General features: G+C 37.2%; 1 protein-coding gene across 6 annotated transcripts in view; it reads right to left on the bottom strand.

Annotated features, from left to right (window-relative positions):
* Window positions 1–24811, bottom strand: part of kmt2cb (lysine (K)-specific methyltransferase 2Cb) — a 104961-nt gene that overhangs the window by 53342 nt on the left and 26808 nt on the right. For all 6 annotated transcript variants that reach the window (XM_084118800.1, XM_084118797.1, XM_084118799.1 and 3 more), the window contains 10 exons: window positions 21801–21986; window positions 16276–16373; window positions 15640–15749; window positions 10749–10911; window positions 8779–8950; window positions 7704–7818; window positions 7436–7608; window positions 6827–7119; window positions 3269–3355; window positions 1359–2062 (listed from right to left, as the gene is read on the bottom strand). In XM_084118800.1, coding sequence (XP_083974926.1) covers window positions 1359–2062; window positions 3269–3355; window positions 6827–7119; window positions 7436–7608; window positions 7704–7818; window positions 8779–8950; window positions 10749–10911; window positions 15640–15749; window positions 16276–16373; window positions 21801–21986 — 2101 coding nt within the window. The remainder of the gene's footprint in view (window positions 1–1358; window positions 2063–3268; window positions 3356–6826; window positions 7120–7435; window positions 7609–7703; window positions 7819–8778; window positions 8951–10748; window positions 10912–15639; window positions 15750–16275; window positions 16374–21800; window positions 21987–24811) is intronic.

Genomic DNA, 24811 nt, shown 5'->3' with positions numbered 1-24811 from the left:
CTTCCAACCATGGAAGTTCACATTTTCCCATGAGTTGCCTATTGTTATTGTGTTCCAGCACAAAATTAAACTTTTACATTCACAAATCACCAATATTTCCATATATATGAGAGCATATCTGAGTGTTTAGACTAAAACATATCGAAACATGCTAAAGAGTAAAACATGAAACGGCTAATCAAAATTGTGAGGTATAATGTAGCAATTACAAGCAATAGTCACAATTATGAACAAATACGCAATTGTGAAACAATGTTACAATTATGTGAAATAACTTCACACTTGTGGGATATATTGTGAAATAGTCACGCTTAAAATAAATAAAGTTGCAAATGTGAGATATACGGTCAACGATTACAGGAAACATCTTTTCAGTTGTGAGATATGTCATATTGAGATAAACTCGCAATTACAAGAAATAATATTGGAATTACGAGAAATAAAGTCACAATTGTAAGATATACGTATGGTCACAATTACAGGAAAAAAATCATAATTGTGAGATACAATGTCATTCTGAGATATAAAGTCGCAATTACGAGAAATAATGTTGCAATCATATGAAATAAAGTCATAATTGTGAGATATATGGTCACAATTACAGGAAAAAATTGCAACTGTGAAATGCAATGTCACATTAAGATTTAAAGTCACAATTACGAGAAATAAAGTCGCAATCATAAGAAATAAAGTCGCAAATGTGAGATATATGGTCTCAATTACAGGAAAAAATTGCAATTATGAGATACGTCATATTGAGATAAAATTCGCAATTACGAGAAATAGCGTTGCAATTATGACGAGAAATAAAGTCACAATTGTAAGATATATGGTCACAATTACAGGATTCTTTTTTTTAAATAATTGTGAGATACAATGTCATACTGAAATATAGTCGCAATCACGAGAAATAATGTTGCAATCATGAAATAAAGTCACAATTGTGAGATATATGGTCACAATTACAGGAAAAAATTCACAATTGTGAGATACGTCATATTGAGGTATATAATAGCAATTATGAGAAATAACGTTGCAGTTATGAGAGTTGCAACTACGAGAAATACTTTTGCAATTGTGAGATATACAATCAAATGATGAGATATAAACATTTCATAAGATATAAAGTTATACACTCACAATTACAAGAAATAAAGTCGCAGTTGTGGCTTGGGTTTTATTTCCAGTCGAGATCACAAATTACGAATCAGAATCGGACAAGGCAAAAACATTGAATTGAACTGAACCGAACTGAATTTAATTGTCTGTTTGAACAGAACCTTACACTTATTAATTCATCTTCAAAAAAAAAGAGAAAAAATGCAGATAATGAATTGATCATAAAGTATATGACTGACCTGCTTGACTCTGGGCCTTCCAGGTGAAAACTTTCTCTTAGAGATGGCCGGCTTGCCCATGCCGATTTTTGGAGTGAATGGTATGAAGGTGGATGAAGGCACATTGCTAATGGCTTCTCCTGAGACAGCCTGGACCAGGGCATGGAGCTGGGACGCCCCCTGCCCAACCGAGGGCAACCCCTCAGGCTGCCTGCATGGAGGTTGCTGTAAAGACGTCCTCTCCTCCACCAGTGAGCTCAGCTTGGCCAAACATCGCTGATCAACATCCATAGAGATGTCCATTTCCTCCGTGCGCCTCTCAGGAATGATGTCGTGCTGCCGCAACATAACATCCGTTTCCTCCTGGCTCTGAACTACTGGCGTAGTCTTATCAGTACTGACCTCAGGCTCTACAGTAACTCCATGCGCCTTTGAGGAAGGTTCCTCTGTGGAGCAAACCTCCATGGGTTCTTCCTCATGGGAAGTGCAGGCTGGAGTTGGCTCTTTGGTGGGTGATAGGTTGGATTTCTGCTCCTCCTGGCAGGGCTTGCTGTCATCCTCACTTTTGGAAATGTTTTCCGTGAGTGTAGCTGAAGTCTCTGGAAGCTCCTCTGTTTCAAAGGACGTCACAAGCTGCTGGACCGTGGACGTCTCCGGAGCCGAATCCAGTTTCTGCTCGTGCGGCTCTGAATCTTCAGGATCTTTTGTCTTTTGGGGAGATGTAACTGCAACATGGAACATTCCAAAATCAACATTCAAAATGACTTCCAAAGATTTACAAAAATACACAGGGATTTTCCACTGCGGGTCACAAGGTAAAATTTAACCATAATGTTATTATTATAACAATACTGACCATATTGTTATAATTATATTAAGCAGCAGGCTGTTTGGGCTTATTTTACTACCGCTTTATTCAAAGCTGAAATATTGATGGTATAGAACTGATGCAGAACTAATGGTATATAATGAATGCAGCTTTAATGACAGATTCAAATAAAATATTAATTGAGAGAGTTAATGGATTATTTGTACATTAGACACTACAAAAAAAAAAAAAAAATGTCTTGTAAATGTAACCTGGTGAATAGTAATCTGGAAAAAAAAAGAATAAGGAAAAGAAAAGAAATGACGAGCTTATACATTTGGTCAGATACAATAAAATGTATTTTGTTGGCCTGTGAAAGCAAAGTGGACATTAGAGAAAATGTTATGCATTTAAATACATGCAATAAAAATTATGTTAATGTTCGATTAAATCAACCTTAAATTAAATGTACATTCATTTATTCAGAAGATGTGTTAATCCAAAGTGGAAAAACACAAGCAATTTACCATACAAGAGACATTTTAATAGTAAAGCAGGGCAGTACACAGCTAGAGAAGTCAAATAGCATTTTTTCTTTCCAATTTAAAATGTATTTCTAATTGTTTATATATTTATTTATTTATTGTTATAGACTACTTGAACCAAACAAAGGAAATACATTTTTCTACATAATCTTTATCAAAATGTATAATTAACAACCATTCTGATATGCAACATCCACTTTTCACGACCGAATCCCAATGTACAAAATCACATCCGTCCGATTACATTTTCTCTCGGTGAATATCCTGCCCTAAATATGTCAGATTACATAAATAAAATGGGATGTGAATGCTGTTTTATGCTGACTTCAATTTTTATTTCAGAATTTATGGTTATGGACTGGTTAATTGCTTGTGGAAGACGAGTGTCCTCGAATGTCATCATCAAATGTTCCTTTAACTGTCAAAGGATTTTAGAATTTTTCAACAAATTCATTCTCAACCACTTGTTTTGAACAACTAACGTGTACAGGATCTTGGTTATGGTTAAGATAAGGGCATCTTCAATAATATTAAATATATGTATGTGTCACTGAAAGCAAACAGAGTAGATGAAGTACCTGAAGTCCTTTCATTTTCTGTGCTGTGGTGTGAGGTCTCGCTGGACTCTGGCTTGGCTAAATCGCCACTAGCGTCTGCACCAATTTCTAGAGGAGGGAAAAAAAAAAAAATCAATAGAGTGTCCTGACTTATGTTATGTAATACAAACTGCTCTAAGCACTAGTGGAAATAATTACAGGACTGGAAAAACAACTCAACAGGATAGAAAAGTGCAGGGGAAAGTGTGAACGCAGGCACATATGGCATGTGTGTTTTTCAGAAAACACTGTGCTCAAGAGAATAAAATGGCTTTGAGCAGTACACAAATACTGACGGTAATCTTCACCTCCTATTAGGACAATTTATCCAGTGTCTCCTTATATACACGCTGTACGTTTGATTTGTGTCTCTGACTACACTTTCGCATACTTGATTGTCCTTTTACTGTCTATAACATTGCTCTCTTCTGTTCAGTGTATGTCTGGAACAACAAATGTCCACCTCAGGCACTTTGTCATTGATCCTGAGGGTCTTATCAGATCAATCACCTCATATCTCCACTAGGAACAGATAACCAACCATTACAGAAATCACATAATCACAGAAGACTAAATGACTATTGTGCGGAGCGGCTGACATTAGCGGAGCACCATCTGTAGTAATTAGAGGGCAGGTTTCTTTCTAATCAGAAGAGCAGAGATAGATCATGATTCTGATCTGGACCTGTGACTGCTTTAATAGAGATAAGATACAGGCATACAATAATGGCTCATGCTTTCGGTAATTCAGCACATCTTTTAATTACGGGAAGAAGTGATATTTGCTACTTTTAGGTTTGTTATGTCAGATGAAGTCGGTTCTGGGTAATAGACGACGGTTATACATCCAGTTCATTTAATGTTAATGTCAATGCCAATGTCAAGTTAAAGGGCCATTTCTTGTATTTTTGTTGTTATATTTTTTTTTTCTTGAGTTAGAAATTCACAATAGGTACCATAGAGGTTAATGACCGATTTTAGACCCGTTTTTAATTTATTGGTATCAGACATTATTGGATATTTAATTGCACATTTCCTCTGTTTTTTACATTTAGATTGCCTTTACCATTCATCCATCATACCCTTTAAGTTTGTCTTTAAAAACATTTAATAAGAAAGCTTTTAAAATTGTAATTAATTAGTTAAAGTAATTAAACAATTACAAAATAAACTGTAACGTTTATTTCATGGAAGGTTTGCTTCTCTCATTCTCATTCATAATCCATTAGGCACATATGGGGACTTTCTCTGATGGGTGAACACTGCTAGATCTCGACATGTAACGTAATTTAATGTAATGTAATGGAGAAAGAGATAAAAAAGAAGAGAGAGAGAGAGAGAGAGAGAGAGAGAGAGAGAGAGAGAGAGAGAGAGAGAGAGAGAGAGAGAGAGAGAGAGAGAGAATGACCAGTCACCCTGGACCAAGAGCCATTGGGCATCATCTACAAAGGTGAACAAGGTTAACTCTCTGCTGTAAACAAGCCACTCTAAAATCGATGTGAGGGTCAAAGACCAATGAGCAGAAGCCATGAAGTCTTTAAAAAGCTAGTTGCGGTAAAGGCATCGTCTTCATCCAGCATCATCCAAACCACCACCTATGGCCAAGTAACAAATTTGAAAATTCCAAAAAAAATAAATAAATAAATTATATAGACATCATAAAGTAGATGGGTGATAAATCGATATCGAAATGTATCAACAAAAATAAATCCACAATATCGATAATAAACATTTGATAAAAGATGAAACTAACAACTAACAAACCGCCAAAAATAAAAGTTTGGTTTAGCTTACGGGGTTGGAACAACATGAGGGTGAGCAATTACTGAGAGAATTTTCATTTTTGGGTGAAAAGCCCTTTAAGTTTAAGAAAAAAAAAAAAGCCAAATACTTTAATGGCATGGCGCAACTCCTGCTGATTAGTTATCTAGATATATTTTTAAACAGCTGCCGCTAGTCCTCATCCTGGCACTGAGGCTGATGATGGAACCATACTGCGGCTCTAACCCAAATAATGCATTAAAGGGACCTGCTTGGGCACAGGGTGAAATCAAACTTGGATTTGGACCAAGTCTTTATGCTTTATATCACATTCTGTCTGAATATTTTTTTTCCACTATTGCACCATTTCAAAGCACAGCTACAACACACAGCATAATGCAAGCACACATGTTCAGGCTGCCCTGTGGCACCCTAAATAACCATGAACCCAGCGTGGGATGAGGCCAGATCTCTCACCTCAACACCTAAAGATTTGCACCAGGACGAATAATGCTGTAAAAGGCCTGTGGGCAGCTGCTCTCCGAAAGGTTGAGGAATTGAGTTACTGACACTGTGCTGAGCATTTGTACAGTGACAGCGGGGTGTTAATGTACCGCACACCAAAAGCTGGTTAAACGCAAAGCTGTGATGGAATATTACACATGGAGGAGATTGGCAGGAAAGTAAAACTTCCTGCAGGTCTGTAAAGTGAGACAGTCTTCAGTATTTAGGTGGAAAATTGAATTGCATGCCACGGAAGACATACGGCTTTGGAACGTGATGACATGACTGTCATTTTTTATTTAATAATGAGCTATTTCAATGAATCACTATAGACTTTATCCAGATATTTGAAAGCACATAAGCAGAAAATATCACATAAGCAATACTTTCATAGAGTCTAAGCCTTCCCCAGGCAAAGTAGGTCCAGGCAAGTTTCAAATACCCCTTTCCTCAAGACCAGTCCAGGCTAATCCAGACAGATCTGAGGCATGTGGGCCTATGGGATGCTTTGGTCTACTCTTCCACTTCAGCAGCTTCTGGCCTGAAGGACTGGGGTGCTTCAAAGAGCAAGCTCTGTCCTCAAGTTTCAAAGACTCCCAGCTGGACTCACAGTTACTGGACCACTGTGAAAGTAAGTGAACGGTAAAAAGCCAACACCAAGCCAAAAAGACACCGAAATCGAATAAAAACTTTAAAGATTCCATTCCAAAACCACAAAAAGTTTCTCAGAAACCAAGCCAATAATAAGCCTTTACAAAAACGATTAATTTAAATGATTCATGCTAAGGCAAAAAACTAGATTTGTTGGGCCATTCAAAAAGAGGCAATAAGGCAGCCAATCTGTAAATTTAAACAACACATTCTCAGGACAAAAAAATAGTACAAATGCTATCACTGGGGCAGTACTCTATCAAAAGGTATTAAAATATACTATTTAAGCACTAATGTTATCGATTTGACTGCACTGACACTATCGGATGAGAACCGTGGTCGGGAACCTTTTCTGACTGTGTGTATTTGACCGTTTAAGCATGCAATCGAAGACTTGACTTGTATACTTTAGGGCAAGGGTGTCTAATCCTGCTCCTGGAGGGCCACCATCCAGCAAAGCTTATCTCTAAACCCAATTAATCACAGCTGAATCAGCTAATCAATGCCTCCAGGAATACTAGAAACTTCCAGGCAAATGTGTTGGAGGTAAACTCCAAGGAAAGTGGCAGGAAAGAGAATGATAACTGCAAGCCTTAACAATGCAGACACTAAAGTTGGTCTCACCCGTCATTTGTTTTTCATCCATTTGCTTCTCTTCGCTGGGCATCTCGCTGACAGGCTGATGAGGTTCTACGTCTTGAACTTTGGCAGGCTCAGGATCGTTGTTTGATGGAACTAGCTGTGCGTCTTCTTCAACGTCCACATGTGATTGAGTCTCCGCCTGGTTTCCTTCTGCATCCGTGCGCACAGGATCTGATTCAAAGCCGGCGTTTCTACAGCTGGAACATATGTGATCTTCTTTGGGCTGGGCATTTGTGTGACCTTCACCTGGTCGCTCACACTCTGGGTGGAACCACCTGAAAAAAAAGAGGGAGCCAATGATTCACCTTATCACTGCATCCAAAATCAGGTTCCAGATATGGAAAATGTTTGGATCTGCTTAAAGCAGGGGTGTCCAATCCTGCTCCTGGAGGGCCGCTGTTCTGCAGAGTTTAGCTCCAACCCAAATTAAACATACTTGAACTAGCTAATCAAGGTCTTCCAAGGCACACTAGAAACTTGGAGCTAAACACTTCAGGACAGTGGCCCTCCAGGAGCAGGTTTGGACACCATTGGCTTAAAGGTACATTGAACAATCCTGTTCCAGAGTACAGATCTTTAAAGTGAATGTACCTTTTGCACTGATGGCAAGAAAGCAGGTCTTTGTGGGCTTCGGGATCTATGTCGCTGGGACATGAGCAGGGGAGGGTAGTGTCCTGTTGATCACCACAGTTTTGGCACAGTAGGCTGTTGTGGTGCCATTGTTCACTGCTCCGGGTGCCACACTCAACACACATCCGGCAGTTCTACAAAGCACACAGCTATGATTAGCTATACTGCATTAAAGAAATAGGACATATTTTGTCATGACAACAACAAAGTCTACCAGAGCCGCCCATACCTTACACCTCCAGCCGTTGGTGGGGATAGAGTCCATAGCCGGCTGCATGCAGAAAGTGTGATAGCCTTTGTCGCACATATCGCACACTAGCATTTTAGTGTCTTCTCCAGGCTCCCTGAAAAATATAAGTCCACAGTCAATTCTGTACTGATTCCAATGGCCCATAATTTCTTAAATTAATGAATCTCCATGGCTGTGTCTACATTAATCCAAATACATTTGAAAACGCTTCTTTGGGCATTCCGTCCTTTTTGTCAAGCTTTTTAAAGACGCTCTCCCAAATGGATACATTTAAAAACGCAGTTTTTGCATTGTAATGTGGACTGAGGTATTCCAAACCAATGAAACATTTTTAGTCACGTGACGCATATTGTACCAATAGATGTCTATGCTTATACTATGGTGCTATTCACTTGAATGTTGCTTAAGATAAATGTTACTTTGTACAACCTTCATATTACATTTCTGCAAAGATGAGAGAAAAATTCACTCGCAATTGTTGTCCTACTTCAAAACTTGGGGGAAATTGCGTTTTCAACCATACATAGAATGGCGATTGAGTGTGACCTGGACGCACAAGTAAGTGGTGGGATATTTTTTGCTAGTAAAATGATTGTGCCAGAAAAATAGCATGAGAACTTTACATCTGGTCTTTCTGTATCATCTCAGTGAGCTTTTATTATATTTTACACATATGCTGTAAGATGATTTAAGCATTTTCCAACGTGGATTAGAAGCTTTTGGAAAACGACGGAAAACGGTAAGGTTGAAATAAAAACACCGTTCACATGTCTCCACTCCCCAGATTAACGTAGACATACCTATGTCACCCATCAGATTTTTATACAGCATATAATTGAATGTGTCTTATTAGGGACTATAAATTAAGAAGACCATATAAGACAAGAAGAGAAGGTGTCTGTTTATTCCACTGAAAAGCAAACTACTGCAACCTCAAAGGATGTATGAACAAATAAAGATGAGCTATTGAGGATTAATCTACAGGAATGAGTAACAGCGCAGGCACGTCATACAGACTGAGGAGAATAAAAGGCAAAGCTTGGCTGCAACTCACTTGCATGTCTGACAGACTTTACACTCGGGGCACTGCCAGCCTGCCCTCTTCAGAGGAGTAACGCTGATGTCCAGACACATGCCGTGGTAGTGCAACCCACAGCTGGTGCAAAAAAACTGGTCCAGGAGATCCCCGGGGCTGTCGCACAATATACAGTTCGACTCCTCTTCATCTGAGAGAGACAGAGACAAGAAATCAACATGAACCCTATTTACCATCTAAATCCAAGCTTCTAGTCTCATTATACTCACTTTACCTAATCTAATCCAATATCCAATCACTTATACAATTAAATTAAATGTTTTACTATATTACATATCCAATTAAATATCCAATATTGACTGATACGATTAATAAAAACAATGTAATATTGGCCGATAACCAATATGGTATAGTGCATTCCTAAAGGATTTGTTATGTTGTCTGGTCACCAATGAGATCCTATGGGATTTTAAAAACAACAGAAACATCTAGAATATTCAGGCTAAGACAAATTAGATTTCTTTGGCCACGAAAAAGCTAAATTAACTTCAATATCGAATATCAAATTAAATGTGGCCAGTCATACATTGTGGAAAATAAACGTTTGGATTTTTTAAAATTTTTTTATTAAGAAATCAATACTTTCATTCAGCAAGGATGAATTAAACTGATCAAAAGGGATGATAAAGACTTTTATAATGTCACAAAAGGCATTTTCAAAATGCTGTTGTTCCGAACTTTCTATTCATCAGAGAATCCTGAAAAAAATCTATCACAGTTTGCACAAAAACATTAAACAACTGTTTTCAACACTGATAATAATAGGAAATATTTATTGAGCATCAAATCAGCATGTTTGAATGATTTCTGAAGGATCATGTGACACTGAAGACTGGAGTAATGAACGCTGAAAATTCAGCTTTGCCACCACAGGAATAAATTGCATTTTAAAATATATTAAAATAGTTAAGAAAAACATTTCACAATATTGCTGTTTTTTTACTGTATTATTTATCAAATAAATCCAGCCTTGAAACATAAGAGACTTATTTCAAAATCTAAAAATATGTGCTGTCAATCAATAACCCCCCCCCCCCCCCCCCCCGAATTAATCACAGATTTTCTGTAATTAATCGCAAATTAATCGCACCTAACCTAATTTAATTTTTAATATATTTTTATGTTGTAATACTTTCACATTGAATCTCCAAAATAATGTAGAAACATCTTAAAGACAGAATATTTTAAATATTTATTTAATGGCATATTTTTTCTAAGCACTATGGTATATGATATGGTACAATTGAAAGTTATAATCTTTTAACATTTAATAGGCTTTAAAAAATATAACAACTTTTAATTTAAGGGAACTTAAAAGAATCTTCAAATAAACCTATTGAAATAAATGTCACATTTAGCTGTGGCTTTAATATATCAGGGCTCAACTCTAAGGTTTTTTTCAACTGGCCCAGTCGGGCCGGTTCAGATTTTTACCTGCCTTGCTTTTTTTTTTTTACCCATGTAACCTTGTAAACAGTGCTTTAAGATTTTCAGGTAGGTCTAACAGATAAATATAAAGAAATAGGATAATTTCGGTATCTGCACACTGTACAGTCTGCACTGCATAAATTATAAATTAAATATGCATTAATCCTTTTTAAAGCTACAAAACTTATTCAGTCAAGAGTGATTTTCTTTTGTTCTTTGATTAACATTAATGACACAAACAGCAACAGGTTCATTAGGTTGCTGTCACTTTAAGACCTGACGCACATGACGAGGATCTGACTTTTTACGTTAATTTAACACTTTTTAATTCATTTAAGACAGTGCTTACTAGGATACTCGACAAAACCGGAATTTTGACATCATTTTGAGTGTTTTTGTCCAAAAATTAATGTAATGAAAATTACAGTGTGTTTTTATATTACATCAAGGCGTTGCTTTACAAGAGTGCATGAATTAATAGTAATAAAGACAGCTCTCACATTTGCTGACGGCCAACTCAATGTGCTCTGTGCACAGGACAGAGCGCCTCCTGAAGTCCTGAAAGGTGCCGGCGGCCCCCGCGCAGGGGTAATGGTACGAGCGATCACACCCCTCCTCACAGCACTTGATGGATGCTCCAAGGCGCTTACAATATGCACAATGCTATAAAAGATGAGACATAATTGATGAGACCACTGACAAAGCAGACTCCAGTTTTGATGCTAAAACATGTTAAAAGAGGGGGCATCAATTATTTTAACACAGTCTATAGTCCTTAATTGAAACCTTACATGCATTAACTGCTCATCACAATCAACATTCAAGCTTACATTTCTGTCAACTAATATTAAACCAAACACATCTATACAATGAGACATGAAAGCTGACAGTGTAATGCCTGTGGTCAGACTAACAGCTACCGAGAGCTGTGACAAACCACATCGATGACAGACTGACTGAGGTGTAATTATCCTATTATGCCTGTAATCTCCCACAGACCACAGAGGAGGGGGACCAATTCACTAAAGTTATATACTGCACACGCTATTGTGTGCAGTATCTCAGAGGCATGTGTATTGAAATTAAGTCACTTTGATCTAGACGTGCAATAAGTCAAGTGCACTGCATTTTAAAGAGCTGATTCAGGTGTCTGAATGAGAGTGGTGCATCTGTATAGAGAGTAAAGTACAGCAGATTGCAGTAGCCTGCTGCATCCTCCACAGAACTCTGCTTAACAGCCTGCAAGATTGTTGCAATTAGCTATCACAACTTAAAATGTAGTGCTAGAATAACTTTCACTTGTTGAGATAACTCAAATATCCAAGTTACTTAATACAATGTCACATTTCAAGTTGACAACCTAAAAATTTTTTTTTTTTAAAGATGAAACAACAAAATATATTTTACAGTGCGATGAGCAAATTGGGGCATTTACTGGATTTGCATAATTCCATTAGTGAACTGGGAGTCCCCCTGTAGTCAATTGTATCCCTCAAACTCATTTTTGATCACCAAAATTACATATTTTAAACGTTTTTTTCCTGTGACCAAAAAATTCTACATGCCTTAAAATAGATTGAATGTAACTCTACACCCTTGCTTCATATAGAATATGTGGATCCATGAATATGCTTATTAGCCCCGCCTCCACTGCGGTAAACGCTGCACAATGGTATCGCTATTCACAACGTCGGACACATAATGGTAATTAATATGATTAGCCTTTTGCTTGACTATGTTATCAAATAGCTAATAATGTTGCTAATGTTACACAAACCATGTTCTCGTTCGCCATCTCAGAGTCAGACAGCTGCCTTCTAAAAATCATCAGAAATGCTCTGAACAACTCAGAATGTCAGTGGAGAAACACATATAGTTCATCATAACATCGCAATATACGTAATGTACCCGCTATATTGATAAAAATGTACCCGATTTTTCATATCAACAGAAAAATATACCGGGATAACCTGGCTTCGCTGTTAATGACATGCTAAAGCCCGCCGGCACTGACATGATTGGTTACAAGGTAGTTTGCGATTTAAAATCGCGTTTTTGAGAACGTGTCTTTGGTTCACTGCAGTTTTAAAGAGAAAATACCCAGCAATGGTGCTGACTTATGAATTTGCACATGGTTTGTATTAAAGCATATCAAAAACACCACATAGACATAAAACAACACATTACTGTCTTTAGTTCACCGCAGTTTTAAAGAGAAAATACCCAGCAATGGTGTTTACTTATGAATTTGCACATGGTTTGTATTAAAGCATATTAAAAACACCACATAGACATATAAACAACATTAAAAACTTGATTTTCACCACAGGGGGAAACAACGCAGTCAGCATGTTTAAATAAATCAGGCATTATTTTTTAGTACCTAAACTTTAACCCTAATCATACCTAAACTTTTATCATACTAAATGTACGCTCTTAGTATCAGGTTTAGTAAATGATGACAACATTTTCATTGGCTCAAAGTTCCCTCTCATCATATTTATCACCATAAAAAAAGTTCTAATCATATTTATATTCTCTCCATACTTTTCACCATACTTGTCAAACTCTCAGTATTAGTGTTATCAAAAATTCTGGAATTTCTCATTTTGATATTATACCTTGAAAAATATTAATATTCAATACCATTTTCGGAACCACAGGGAAAAATTGCCACAACATTAAGGGCATTCAATTTGAACAGTATCTACGTTAATTTACTTATATTTAAAGTATTTTCTTAATAACTGAAACTTGTTGATATAATGTAACTTTTTTTTTTTACAACAATACCCACATCTACCCTCATTAAATGCCTGCAGCACTCAACAACCACTGGCAAAAACCAGCAGCTGGAGCATGCCATGCAAGACCTCAGACAACACAATAATTGTGAAATAATGGCTGTTTACAATAACAACTGTCACTGTGGCCTCGCTGCGAATTACATAACCTTTCAAACCTGTACTATGAGAGCGGATAGACGATTCCTAATAAATATTCAGGGAGAGCAAAAGAGTGTAATTCCTTAGAGGTCACACATCTCAGCTCTACAGTTGCATTTCATTAACTCCTGCCGACATTGCAGGTTGTTTCATGGGCCAGATGTAGTCTTCCCTAATGTTAGGTTCCAATTTGCATAAACTATAACTGTAACCCATAACATCTTCCTGAAAACACTTACATATTTCCCTCTGAAAACCAGCACTAGGCCAATGTTCCCTTTTTTCTATTTGAATCGATCTGTTCTGCGTCTCTGTCCATCGTCCTGCTTAATGAGCTCCTCAGAAACCAGATGTACGCTAAAAGTCAACCAACACTGCAAGATGAGTCCAGACCTGACATGTCCTCAGCCATCATGTTTACAGCTGCTCTCCGCGTCTTGTTAACTGCGCATTTTGTTTCACACCTCAAGTTGTTCCGCACCCACAGCAAATGGATTTTGATAAGACATGCCTTCAAATGGAGCAGTGCGCGATTTATGCACATCCATCTAAGGGGGATTCCACTAAAGCATGTCGATCTGGCGAGCCACCCGTACAAATCACACACACGTATTAATTGAGCTCTCAACTGGCATTTACCATTAAATGCAGCGTTGCTGTAAATTCACAAGATTAAATGGCAGAGCGCTATTAAGGAATGTGATTCGAAGGAGTTGCTGCATGGGGGGTGTTAAGTGATGAAGCTGATGACGCCGCTGCCCCTTTGAGTGCCGTGACCTTTTCTATTTCACTACTGATCAACGGCGACCTTTAGCAGCCAGTTAGAGCTCTCATCCAACTCTAGTCTTTCAGAGAAACGCAGCAGCATGGCCGTAAGAGTCAGCAGGTATATGAAGAACTCTAACAGGTGTCATTAGAGTGATATTAAAGGAGTAGTTCACTTTAAAATGAAAATAACCCCATGATTTACCCACCCTCACTCACACCTCACTAGGTGTATATGAGTTTATCGCAGTTATATTAAAAAATATCCTGGCTCTTCCAGGCTTAATAATGGCAGTGAATTGCAACCGTTGAAGCTCAAAAACATGCATCCATCCGTCATACACAAACTCCACACGGCTCTGGGGGGTTAATAAAGGCCTTCTGAAGCAAAGCGATGAGTTTGTGTAAGAAAAATATTCATATTTAACATGTAAAATTCTAGCTTCCAGACAAACGACCATTCGCAGTCGACTTACGTATAAAGCGCAACTTACGCAACTTATGACGTCGGAAGTAGCGTAGTGCGTCATGGCGTAGCGCGAACATCAGCAGTGCATCGCATTACTCGCATAAGTTGCGCTTAGACTTAAGTCGAATCCGTATGTTCGTTCGTTTTGATTAAATATGAATATTTTTCTTAAACAAACTCATCGCTTTGCTTCATTAACCCACCGGAGCCGTGTTGAGTTTGTTTACGACGGATGGATTCACTTCTTTGAGCTTCAATCTGTTGGTTGCAATTCACTGCCATTATCAAGCTTGGAAGAGCCAGGATATTTTTTTTATATAACTCCGTTTCTATTCGTCTGAAAGAAGAAAGTCATAAACCCCTAGGATGGCTTGAGGGTGAGTAAATCATGGGGTAATTTTCATTTTAAAGTGAACTACTCCTTAAAACAAGAGCAAGATATAAACTAAAAATTAGGGCTGGGCAGAAATACATTTTTGTATTATATTATACTGATTATATTGGAACTGTAATGTTATTCTTTGGTTTGTGTCCAAAAAAATCATACATTGAATTAGTAATATAATAAATTAACTGGATTATCAAAAAACAGTAATAATGAAATAATTAATTTCCACAAAATCATTAATTACTATAACTTGTTATTATTTACTAAAACCATGAAACTTTTTTTTTGGTAATTGGGATAAAGCTGAAATCAAATAAAATATAAAAATCTGAAATGTCACCTTGACATCTAAGTAAAATAAATAAATAAAATAAGTCGAATAAATAAATAAATAAATAAAATAAGTTGAAATACTAAAATCACTAAAACTGAAATATTTTTTTTTTAAAGCTACACAGAAATATATATATATATATATATATATATATATAAAGTAATAATAATAATAATAAAAAGCAGATAATAGGGGCCAGCATCAAAAACACTACATAATCTGGTGGAAGCCATTAAGGACAAATTCTAAAAACAGTTTCAGGAAAGATAGCTGTCATAAAATTAAAATACAGGCACATTATGGTCAATCAATAAAAGGAGGGGGAAAAAACACCATTAAGAGAGAGCTGAGCATTTTAACCCTCATTTGCATAACCTTTCAAGTTCTCCAGAGAGGTGATGTAATATTTGCATGTTTACAGTCATTATTTTATTCACGAGTTCTTGCATGCTTCAGCCAAGATGAACATGAACGAGTTATCCCAGCATACCTCTGTGCTCCCTGAGTGGATGGCTTTGTCCACGTTTAGCAGTGATTGATCCTCCGCTTGACACACAAAATTTGACCACAACGCGCAGCTTTGATGGGCCCAGCACTGACCTGCCAACACAAGAAAGTTGGACAAGGAATTAGAAGATGGCATGGGAAATTTCATAATTTACTAGTCTTTTCAAATTTTATTATATTCTTTCATCTGTTAAACATAAAAGGAGACACTCTGCCAAAACTCTCATTTTGTGTTTCACAGAATAAAGTCACCCAAATTTGGAATGATCCCTTTCTGACCAACTTAGTGCAGATATTTATTGGCAGAGCAGCAGTTCAAGTTCATTTTATTGGACTAGCAAATTTCTGGTCCTCACCTCAAATAAGTTTCATGTATCTGACTACACTGTAGTTTTAGGCTGCTTTCTGAAAGCCTGCTTTTTTTAGTTTCTTTAAATCATCTCTGTTTTCAACCGCTTGATATGAGAGTGAAACCTGGTTTCTTTATAGAAACTACACTTTCTTCTATAAAATCTTTATTACTTAAAAGTAACACTCAAAACTACAGTCTAGACAACATTGTTTCTACAGTTTGCTTTTCTCTGAATGTGCCTTGGTGAAGTTTTTAACAAGTGCTTACCTGACTCCTCAAAGAGTGTTCGGACATCAATGCCGTCTGGCAGGCCGACGTGGCTGAGCTCATCCCAGAATCTGCCTCCTGCTTCCTCTGCCCCGACACTGAAGACAGACACAGAGTGATTAGTGGTGATCAGGTTTTAGTCTCACACCATGTCCTAACCATGATTATCTGTTTGTCCAACCAATTGCAGACGGGGGAAAGTGATCTTGTTTGAAAACAGTCATTATTTTTGCATTTTTATGTGGTGAATGAAATTAAAGGTGCACTACGTAACAAATGAACTAAATTTAAATAATGAGTCGGGGGATTTTTAATCATAAAGGTAATTTAATCATAAAATGGCTATTGTTTTGCATTAATAAGCGCAGCAACTAATAATATGCAAATTTGACAATAAAGCACTGAGCTTAATTTGAGATTTAACTTATTAAAAACAGAAACTTGTAAAAACCTAAAAACTTTAAATATTTTTTATTTTTGAACATCACATTAAAAATAACATTTAAATTGGATAGTATTTAGAGCTTTGTAGTGCTAGAAAAAGTGTGAAGCAATTGAAAGTCCTTGAGAAGTCCTTGAATTTCACTCTCAAAAGGTCAAAACGTCAAAACATTCGACTATTTCTGCCACAAAACCATGGTTACAGTTAGCGTAACTACATTGAATCTATGGTGAATGTTGGTGATTTGTGGACTGAAAAGCCTTCTATAACTTGTTTGTTCACGGCACAATGTTTCTCCAGGTTTCCACGTCTGGGCTGTTTGATATGATATGGTTTATAACAGAAATCTGAGCAGAATTTGAATGCTTCTCACTAGATGTCGCAGCGATTTTATTAGTGATGCGACGAATTCAAGCGCTTTCTCATTGGATTTCTCAGCGCTGTGTAGTAACGGTGTCATGTGATCAAAATCGGTCAACGAGTAAACCTGTTCTGAACTCGTGCTTCACTGTCTAATATTCATCCGAGCTAATAAGCCGTCAGCGCTGTGCAGCTCAAACGTTTCATTTGCCACTTGATGTTTTTCATAATACAACAGAAATGGCAGCTCTTATCAGTTGGGCAATGTGGTGATCACACCACTGTGACCTCTAACAAAATTTACTCACACCGCCAAGAAAAAGGGTTGCAAAATTGATTGAATAAGCACAACCAAAACAATGTTCTTCCGCAAAATGCAAACGTTTTTTAACGGCTAGAGGGCCAAAAGTTACATAGTGTATCTTTAAGACATTTCACCTTAATAAACAGTGCAGGTGTGTTGACCAATATTTTGGACCAATGAGATTTCACTGTAGACGGGCTACCCAGAAAGATGCAACTAAAATGGAAACCATCCGAATGTTCCATTGCTAAAATGCTCGTCACAGTTGTAGCTGGTTTGGACAAAAACTCAGGGTGCACTTTGTTTTGTCATGCCTTGTTGGGACATGGTATCAGAAGAGAAGGAAGAGCAAATGAAGATGTCTCAAACCAACAATGGTTTTCTAAGTTAATGAAAAGATCAAATATTATATCAAGGAGCAATACAAATGGACTATTTCTGTAATAACAATTAATAATAGTGCAACCACACTGCCACAGAAAACAAGTAACAGCATTTTCCAAAATATATTCCCTTTAAACATGGAACATTTACAGAACCATTATTGGTCGGGCACCAGCTTATTTGCAAAATATGCTACAATGTCACTCTGCCAAATATCAAATTAGATCACCTAACTGCATCTAATTCCAAATATTCCCCAAACAATCTGTGTCTGGCTGCTCTGCCTTTAAATTTACACCACTAATGATGGAATGAGCAGCAAAAAACATTGAAAATTGGCATTTGCATCTCTCCATTAGCTTTTACTAACACCTGCAAATTCCTAGGTCGCTGTACAGTGTTATAGAAATAAAATATTATAAGCCTTTTTTTTATATTAATTAATCAGCACATCATGAACTAAATTCAATTAAAAAGTTTCACAGGCTTAATTTCTATAGACCATATATAGAGTGAGATGAATGTGAACATGATCTCTATTACTGTTGGCCCTCTATCATGAACCACAGGCACAAGGAGAGTGTTAATTTATTCTTGACATTCAGGCACTGGAGGGGTTTGACTCACAGCCATTTTAATTTAGGAATGGGTGGGGGGGTTGCGTGGGATGGTGCTGATTGATTAACCACTTACACAGAAATGACTCATCGTAAACACATCATGGGGCAAAAATGCATCCATCACAGCTCGGCGCATCTCATTATACCCCTCCCCTATCCACCTGCTGGGACGGCTGACATATACGAGGGGTCAACTGTGATTTCAAACGCAGAGTGTGCTGCTGACTGACATTCTATGTAATCCCATGACAATAAATGAGGATGAAACGAAATATAATTTCTGAGTGCTGTATTATTTTACCTAGTAGTGCTCATACTGGAAATACAAATGGGGTTTCATGCTATGTTACATAACCCAACAAAGCAATTAAATGATGTACACTAGGCAAAATCAATATCACGAGCATGGAAACCAACACAAACAAACAGGTTTCCATAAATAACACATTTGATAACATATAGGTACCATGCAGTGGTGAAAGAGCTTCATGTGGCATGCTACATTTTTTTTCTTTGAACCACAGTGACACAAAACGGAAGTAGGGATGCGCCAAAACTGATATACCAATGATGTTGTGATTGATCAATTAATAATTTTACAATTCAATTATATTTTGTCTTAATAAATTAAAAATAACACATTAACACTAATAAATAAAAACATGTTTAACATTCTTTTAAATGCTACATGCGAACTTAGGCATAACAATATTATAATGCACACTATGAAAAGTGGATATTCATTTTGAAATGGCTAAATATTACATTTAATAGTGGTATTAAATACATTTTTAGTATAATTTTATGTTAACTTTGAGTGTTAGATGACAGCAAAATGAATCTTTATGTGAGAACGTTAAATGAACATGAACAATAAAATATTCAATTTGTATATTCAAGATATATATATATAGGTATATATACTATTTATCATAAGGTTAATGATTAGGGATGTGCCCGTATAAAGTATTCGGCTTCATGCACATACCTATAAATGATTATAATGTTTGCCAAAAGGAAAAACAACAACAAGAGAAAACAGAAAAAAAGAGAATAACTGACATAAAAATAATGTCATAATGGAAATCAAAAAACTTTTTTTTTAAAATAGGCTTCATAAAAAAAAACAAAAAAAAACATGCTGCTGTAAATGAACCAAAAACATTCTCTTTAAATTGTGTTTTTCCACCATTCCGACTAGCTACTCCACATTCAGACCTGCTGCTCGATACTGCGGGCCACAGATGACAAAGCTCAGCTTGGGCTGGCTAACCGCCAACATCAGACTGGCAGCACATTACGTCACACGTGCCCCTGGGAGACGGCTGATTGGCTCCAAAGAGCCAAGACAAATTAGGCAGCTGTGCGAGAGAGCAGGGAGAGGGCCCTTTGTTGGACTGAGCGCATGCTGGGGCCGGCGTCTCACATCTCGCTCTGTGACTCCCAATAGCTGCAGGGTAATGATCAGCTAGGGGAGAACACTCGCAGAGAGCCACATATGAAAAGCAAATAGCCAACAGCCATGTGCATGTTTATACCTTTCTGAATGAAGCACAGGACGCAGGATTTAGATCTATCCGGCTAATGCCATACTATTGGGGTTGTATAGCACTATGACATTAAATGTAACTCAAGCATGACAGGCGTTTGCTTACATACACGCAAAATACAGGCTCGATTATGTGCACAATGTGGAGGACGACATAAATGGTAATGTATGCCAATAATCTTTTATATTCCTTTTACGTACACCTACAGTGACCCTAAAGACTGTAGTAATTGCAGATGAAAATTCAGCTTTGCCATCACAAGAATAAATTACATTTTAAAATATATTAAATATATATTAAAATAGAAAACAGTTCTTTTAATATTTCAGAATATTACTGGTTTAACTGTATTTATCCATTAAATATGCAATTGATAACATACAGTCAGTTGGACAATATCGCAAAATAAATAAATGGGCAAGCTCCAATTTCTAATTGACTAGTTGCACATTTATGATATTAATTTATTTACTCGCATATATACTGGCTGGTGGATTCGGAACATGGTTTGAGTTTCAGGGCTGAGAAAAATATTATGTGTAACATTGCTAGCACTGTTCTATGTTAGAGAGAAATACTAAACCATAGAATCAAGCCTTTAAAATATAAATAAAGTGCAGTTGAGAAAAAAAGAAAGAAAGGAGACCACCTGAACATTTTAATATCTTATTAATAAACTAGTGTTTCGGCTGCAAAGATGAATTTGATGACGCTGACTTGCTGACTGACATCTTCCGCAGTTTAGTGCATGTGCCTATAGAGAGAAATGCACGTTAAGTTAAATGTTATGCAGTAAGTGCTGTACTAATTTAGGTTTATTTAGGTTAATGTTTCAAAAGATAAGCCATTTTTGAGGTTGATGAATAACAGGCGAACGGTTTGGATTTCCTGCCCGAACATAATTACCACATGGACCAGCCCTGTTAATGATCTGTTCATCATGGACTGCGTGACTTTGCCACTTCCTGTGGAGTTTTTTTTCCTACCGAGTACCAACTAATTAAAATTTGTCCGACTGGGCCTCTTCTCGTCGATTAACATTTAGTCGACTATTAGGGGGCAGCCTTAATTTCTAAAGGATCAAGTGACACTGAATACTGGAGTAATGGCTGCTAAAAATTCAGCTTAGACATCACAGGAATAAATTACATTTTAAAATGTATTCAAATAGAAAACAATGGTTACATTTTTAAATTGTAATAATATTTCACAAGATAAATGCAGCTTTGCATAAGAGACTTCTTTAAAAACATTAAACTTATAACTTGAAAGCCAGTATACACTACTACTACTACTATTACTACTACTACTACTACTCAATGAACAGCTACAATGTGCTTTAAATCAAAGTATGTGGGATAAATAAGCATTGCCATTTGCTACGACGACACAAAGGGTCACTTTAGGACGAATACTGTTTGCTTCACATGAGTCTGTCTCCAGGATATTAAGCAAAAACACACACATACTAGAGCAATGAGTGCAATTTTCAACTGGAATGATCCGTATTCAGTCTCTGCCTGAAATTTCATCCAGATGAGGGTGATTCAACCAGTGACGTCAGGTATCAGCGCCCTGCTGCCTGTAACAGACCTACCGTTCCCGTTCAGAACAGCCCTTACATACACCGTCACAGAGAGTGCAAACACACACACGCACATCCTTTGGCTCGTGTAACACTTTCCTCTCTCTGACAACGGCCAATACCATCTGATCTACTTCACAGGGGCCGACCAAGAAGAAGAAACGTGAGAGTTGTGTTGTCGTGAGAGAAGCCCCATTTAGCTGAGCTCATTTAAACATTACACTGCACATCACAGCTGATATCATACAACAGCCCCACTTGCCCCGGCCAATCAGCTTACCTCTCTGGGCCCCTGTGTCTCCCTGATTGGCTGGCAGCCCCACTCTTGTCGTCATGGTCATGGCCCTCTTCTGTCGAGGATTGTCGGAGTGGAGGGTCGTATCCGGGCGTGACCCTGAATGGCTTCAGATCCCCCTGGCCCAACAGGCTTCGACCACCACAGTAACAGAAGGCACAGAGCTGTTCGCTGTGAGGAGTTGAGAGGAATGCGGTTAGCGGATGAAACGAGATGGCACATGTTGTAGTTCTGAACATTGCTACATTTAGTTTAAAACAACAAAATATTCACTCAATGTTTAACATACAAACTATATATAACAGCATCTCACACTTCGGCAGGAAAATAATTACAACTGACCCTTCGCTAAACTCCAACCCCCTCGGTCAGTGCTAATTCAGACTAGCTTTACAGAAAATAGGAGTGAACAGGAGATTTTTGAGAGATTTTCAGTAAAATGTGCTCATAAACTTGTGAAATTGATTGGATATTATTTTTGGTTGGCATTGTGTGTGACATTGCAAACCATTCTATCGGCCATTTCTATTTAAAGAAACTATTAAACTTCACAATAACATGATTAAAAACTCATTATCAAGTATCAAGTCAAATGCGTCTCACTGTCAACTGAAACTTGGAGTAAATGTATCTTTGGAATGAGGATTGATACATTGCTTAATCACACTATGCACTTCTCAGGATTTATTTAAAGATATAAAAATAAAAAAACAGTTATATCCTTTCCAGGTATCTTGTACCACTGTTATGAGCGTCAACAACAGTTTATTATATTTTGGTTGATTTCCATAAAATTGCTATTAAAAATACCCAAACACAAAGATGTACCATAGACTTGCATTAGAAAAGAACACAAGCTCGTCCAAGAAAATGTCAGTCAAGAACAGTTGCTAAGGTAGGATTGGCCAGAAATGTTTTTAGAGTGGGGCTTATTGAAAGGACAGTTTGGATCTCCCAGCATGCCAAATTCACGCTTAATTGTTATAGATCAAATTAGAAAATCGTTCCCAATATTTAATAAAGCAAAAAGTGCCGTGAAACCATGGTTTACAGTAACAGCAGAAGGCCGTTGTCAGGCTTCAATGTGTTTGAAGAGTGTTCATAACTACAACGATAACTATATTTCTGTCATTCAACTCTTGGGAGATTAGTATGGTAATAGAGATTGGCAATGTATATGGCAATGTTAATGTATTTGGTCTTGGCGGAATAGATCTGCTACGCTGCTGCAGAGCAATAAACTGAGACTTGCTACTGCCAATACATTCACAGACATTGCTGTGAGCAAGACATGCTGCTGCTGCTGCACATGTAACATGCATGAAATAACCCCCTGTAGCAGATCTATACAGGTGGAGCTGGGGAAGGGGGAGGGTTTCTGAAAGCGCGCTGCAGACTGCTACAGCAAACATGACCAGTATTTGAATGTTGACCTGCAACTCATTGGCTGTTGATGCAACAGCAACCAATTCGCTACGCTATGTAGATAATGATGTGATCGCTAACAAATGAGTTAAGGACCTATCAGTCTACCCCACCTAGAGTTTCATGACAGAACTATAGGTATTAGCATCCACACCAACGCACGATAACGTTCTGTTTGCTTTAAATGCTCAAGCTCTTAATACACTTTTGGATTCTAATTGGCTGTCAATGTTTTTATCGTTTAACTGGGGAAAAAAATTGCTGTGAAAGTGATTCCTACGATATCGTTTATCTCTGTCATTCTTTTACATTTATAATGATTTTTAAAATGATATAGGCTTATGTGTTTGGATTCGGAACAACATGAGGGTGAGTAAATTATGACAATTTTCGTTTTTGGATGAGCTATCACTAAATATAACAGTAGTGAAATTGTGCAACCTAGAATGCCCAGTTTTTGTTAAAAAAAATAAATAAATGTATAAAGATAATTTTTGATAACTTGTGGCTTTCTAAAAAAAAAAAACATTTAAGGAATAATATCAACAATAACAATAAAATATTTGATATATTTAAATTTGTACCATACATTTTAAATAAATTGAAATACACTGCAATAGATTCTACCTGAGAGTCTCTGACTGTTACACTCAAAGGAGAAAAAAGCAAGTTGCAAAATCAAAGTATGTGGGAGTGTTAGAATTCACACATGCTGTGTCTTTTGTCTGTGAAAAATTTTCAACAATTGAACCAGAACTCCACTATATCCTCACTGGAATAAAAGTGAGGAGACAGCTTCGCAAAATATAGCTACATAACATTTAGACACAGTTCAGATTCAACAGTGAAATCACGGCCAGCAATATGAGTAATTCCTATCTTACAACTTTCAGATGAAAATGATCACATCATCATGACATTAAAAAACTGCCACAATTTGCTACAGACTGATGGACAAAACGTTATTTTTTGTGTTGCAATGTCGCTACATCAAATTTCTTTTGATGATGAGTGCGTGATTTCTGTGTAAAAAGTGTCACTGCAACAATCCTCAAAATTCTGTAGTTTTGTCAGTGAGGCTTGTTGTGTTGACATCACAGCTTATGGAGGAAAACAGTAAATATTGAGCAGCCCTCAGATATAAAATTGGTCCCCACATCATTGGCCCTCATGGGCAGTAGAGTCCATCCTAAAAAGCCATCTTTCAGTCTGTTAGCAACCTTTGATGGACTGAAGCCTGGGAGACCTGCGGCCGTGGTGAGTTCACTGTTTGGACAGGGATTTGTGAGTTTATGTATGTTTGTGCATGTGTGGCAGGGGAACCTTAAATTTGTAGTGTAACATCAACATTGAGGCATATTCAGCTGAGAGCATAAACAAACAGACATGGCGCATACATACCAACAAACCCAGAGACGGGACTCCAAGAAAAAGATGTGTCCAGAATTAAATATGTTTAAAATAGCATACTAACATATTACACTTGCCAAAATGTGGAGTATGCAACAGCGCATATGGTATCCCATAATGCAATGCTCTTGACTTGACCATTGATTTCCATTGTAAATTTA

This window comes from Abramis brama, assembly GCF_963993115.1.
Source record: "Abramis brama genome assembly, chromosome: 7".
Taxonomy (NCBI): Eukaryota; Metazoa; Chordata; class Actinopteri; order Cypriniformes; family Leuciscidae; genus Abramis; species Abramis brama.
This window is presented reverse-complemented; position numbering and strand designations above follow the sequence as displayed.